Source organism: Athene cunicularia (genome assembly GCF_003259725.1).
Source record: "Athene cunicularia isolate RWA chromosome 6 unlocalized genomic scaffold, athCun1 chr6_part2, whole genome shotgun sequence".
Lineage (NCBI taxonomy): Eukaryota > Metazoa > Chordata > Aves > Strigiformes > Strigidae > Athene > Athene cunicularia.
In genome coordinates, this window is record NW_020799106.1 from 7,686,388 (window position 1) to 7,689,827 (window position 3,440).

The 3,440-nt window shown below is 53.5% G+C and overlaps 1 protein-coding gene across 1 annotated transcript in view; it reads right to left on the bottom strand.

Moving 5' to 3' along the window:
* PALD1 (phosphatase domain containing paladin 1) overlaps positions 1 to 3,440 on the bottom strand; it is a 16,922-nt gene that overhangs the window by 13,115 nt on the left and 367 nt on the right. The window contains exons 2-8 of the mRNA XM_026851973.1: positions 2,175 to 2,277; positions 1,812 to 1,991; positions 1,573 to 1,737; positions 1,265 to 1,425; positions 1,036 to 1,111; positions 224 to 372; positions 43 to 139 (exon numbers count right to left, since the gene is read on the bottom strand). Coding sequence (XP_026707774.1) covers positions 43 to 139; positions 224 to 372; positions 1,036 to 1,111; positions 1,265 to 1,425; positions 1,573 to 1,737; positions 1,812 to 1,991; positions 2,175 to 2,277 — 931 coding nt within the window. The remainder of the gene's footprint in view (positions 1 to 42; positions 140 to 223; positions 373 to 1,035; positions 1,112 to 1,264; positions 1,426 to 1,572; positions 1,738 to 1,811; positions 1,992 to 2,174; positions 2,278 to 3,440) is intronic.

The following is a 3,440-nucleotide window of genomic DNA, read 5'->3' on the forward strand; positions in this document are numbered from 1 at the left end:
CTCCCACCCACCCTGCCAGGGGTTTTGCCAGCACCCCCTTACCTCCTCGACTATCTGCTGGCCTTTGGGGACCATCTCGATGAAGGTCTGGATGACCCGAAGCCTGTCCTTGGGAGATGTTTTAGGCAGGTGGGGGACACTGAGGTGGCAGAAAAAGGAGATCAAACCGGCCCTGGGGGCACAGACATCCCCCCCACCCCAACCCTGGGGCTCCCCTGCTTACTCAGGCTTCTGGGCGGCTCCTTGGTGGTGGTGGAGGACAAGCGTGCCCATGGCCATGGCCAGGTTGGTCCTGCCCACACCGGTCTGGCAGCCAAAGAGCAGTGCCGGGGGGGGTCTGCTGGGGTCCCGCAGCAGCAGGCTGGGGCTCTCCTAGGAGGGAGGGAGGGACAGAGGGATGGGGACCACAGGGGCATCCAGGAGAGCTGCATCTGCCCCCACAATGGGGCCGGGGTGGAGGTGACAGCCCTGCCCCAGCTCAGAGTTGTTGGTGGCATCTCTCCTTTGCTTAGGGAACAGCGTGGATGGACCAGGATGGCACAACAGGCAGTCAGTGCATCCACCGCATCCCCCTGCCCTGCGCCCTCTCTGGGTGCCAGCAGATGTTGGCCTGTCCACCCCACTGGAGATGTTCCCACCACCAGTCCCCAAGCCACTGAGATTTCACCTACCAGGCTAAAAAAAAACCCTAACAACAAAAAGAGAAGCCCTGCCATAAAAAACATTTGCACCAAATCCAGATCATTTCTCCCAAACCCGTTTAGGGAAAAGCCACCTGCGCAGAGATGCTGGGAGGTGGCGAGGGCTGGTCACCTCCAGCCAGGGGTAGGGACAAGCAGATGGACAACACAGACTTCTCCAGCAGGGTCTACAGCAATGGGAGTGGGATGCAACCACAGGCATGGGCATCCTCTAACAGGCAGTGTAAAGCCAAAACCAGAAGATGCTCTCAAGAAGTCACGCTCCCCAATGTGGCACGGGAGCAAATCCCAACCCGAAGTGGTCCCCTGGACCAGGCGCTTTTCCTCTGCTCACCCTGAGGAAGTGGATGAAAGCGTCGAACTGCTCCTCCAAAGGGGCTCCCTCGGCGGGCAGGGGCAAGCGGTGGTACCTGCCGGGCACAGGGACAGCCCCTGTTAGGAGGACGGGGCTGTGGGGGGGGCCTTTGTCCCCACCGTGGCTTAAGATGGTTTCAAGAGACCAGCTTGCAAAAGCAAAGCCACCAACCATACGTGAGGAGGAGGAGGAGGAGGAAGGGCAGCACCTGTAGGAGGGCAAGAGGAAGACGGGTCTGCGGTAGACCTCCTCCGTCACCTGGATGTCCTCCTCGCACTGCACCCGCACGGTGTGGGGCTCGTCCCGCAAGCACTCGATGTCATTGTAGACGTAGTAGATGCTCTCGCTCAGCTGTGCGAAGTTGTGGATCTAGCAGAGATGGGGACCCCCATCAAAACCCACATTGTGCTCACCCCCTCCCACAACCCCTCCTCCTCTCATCTGTGAGTCGGGAGGGGGGATGTGCGTGCACCCCGTTATCGCTGGGGTGATGACCCCCCCAGCACCCCACCTCACCTCCTTGCGGATGGCCAGCTCGAGGCTCTCCGCCCGCAGCCCCCGCTGCAGGCGCTGGAGGTTCTCGTGCAGGTTCTCCTTGCCCCGGGGGGTGTAGGACACAAAGTCCCCCTCCAACCGCAGGAACACCACAGGCTCCTCACGGACACAGAAGAAGACACACTCCTACAAAAAGGCAGAGAGGCTGCCCATAAAGCTCTCCTGGATTTTTCCCCCTCAACTTCCACCCTCCCACCAACCTTGTGGCCCTCTCTCTGCAGCTTCTGCAGCACGAGCTTGAAGCCATTGAGGCTGGGTTGCCCCATGCCAAACACGGCGTAACCTCCTTTGGCTTGTCGGAAATTGGGAACACCGCAGCTGCTGGTAGTGTTCAAGACGTCTAATTTGCCGTATACATCCCTGACCATGAAATATTTCCCCTGCAAAACAAGACGGGCAGAGAGAAGATGGGGAATAAGCCGATTTGAGCGAGCAGGCTTGAAGGCAGCTGGGAAGAAAAGTGGCTTTTTCGTGGTGATCTTCAAAATTAGTCCCAAAAAAACCCTGAGGTAACCAAACCCCAGGCTGAAATGGGTCCAGCACATGGTGGCAGTGATGCTCACCTGCACCAGGTAGTGTTCCAGCGTGGCCTCAGAAATGCGTCCCACTGTGTAGTTGGCCTTCAGCAGGTCATCGTGGATCTGAAACTCCTCCCTGCAGTTGTACCTGCAAAAGCCATGTGCAGATGGGTAAAGGCAAAAAAAATAATGGCATAGGTAAAGATTAAAAAAAAAAAAAAAAAAAAGAATAAGAGGGGGTTTTGGGTTGGTGGGGGTTTTTTTACCTGCGTTATTGTTAAATTATAATTATTAAATCATTTTAATTACTATACTCTTGCTTCTTGCGCTCCTCTCCAGCCTGATCCTGAGTTAAAAAGTGCGAGTAGGAGGAGTGGTGGAGAAGGCAGCGAGGAAATCCCTCCTTCGGAGCAGGCATCGCTGCTGGTGCGCAGCATGCCTGGTGCGTGGCTGCTCCCTCCTGCAGTTTCTCCCCAAATTCTGGGTTGTTTCTTACCTGAAGTCTCTATTAAGGGGTGCCTAAAGCCTATTGGAGCAAAAAAATCCGGAGAAAAGCTGTGTTGCTTGGAAATAGGCAGCAAGGCTTTTTAAAAAAAGGAAAGAAAATAAGAATATGTTTCCTTCCACCCCTAAATGGGAGTGGTGAATTGTGGGTTGCTCTTTTTTAATTCTGAAACGTTAGCAAATTTTGAAGCGTCTGTACAGAGGAGAGGAACAAGATGAAAAAAATGCTGATGAGGCATTTGGGAGACCCCCTCTTCTGGGTTTGGCTTTGCCTGTGTGATGCCAAGCTTAGGGGAGTGACAACTCTTTTCCTTCTGAATTTTTGGTGCTTTTTTTTTTTTTTTTTTAAATCCTGGCTTCCAAAACCCCTGCGGCGAGGTGCGTGTGCATGAGGAGCCCTGACTTTTGGTCTGCTCCTTAGGGCAGGGGGAGTTTCTTGCTGTCGATTTGGGAGATAAGAATGGATAATTTAAAAAGAAAAAAAAAAAAAAGGATAACATTTCAATCTAGGACTAAAGGTCTTAATTGATAGCAAGCTGTAAATGAACTAAATGAGGGTAATTTTGCATGCAGCAGGGTGAGTGAAACTTGGTTGGATTTATAGCTCTTGATTTGAGCTTTAAACTGGCGTAGTTGCTGTCTGTGTGTGCGACTGCTGGGGTCTGCCCTGTGTAAAATTCAGCAGAGCGGCTCAGGAAAGGATATTTTGGCTGAGCCAAGGGCCGGGAGCCTGGCTAGTATCTAGGATCCCGATTAACAAACTTTCCAGTCCTGCTTTCCAGCTGTTACCATTTTCGGACTGACTCT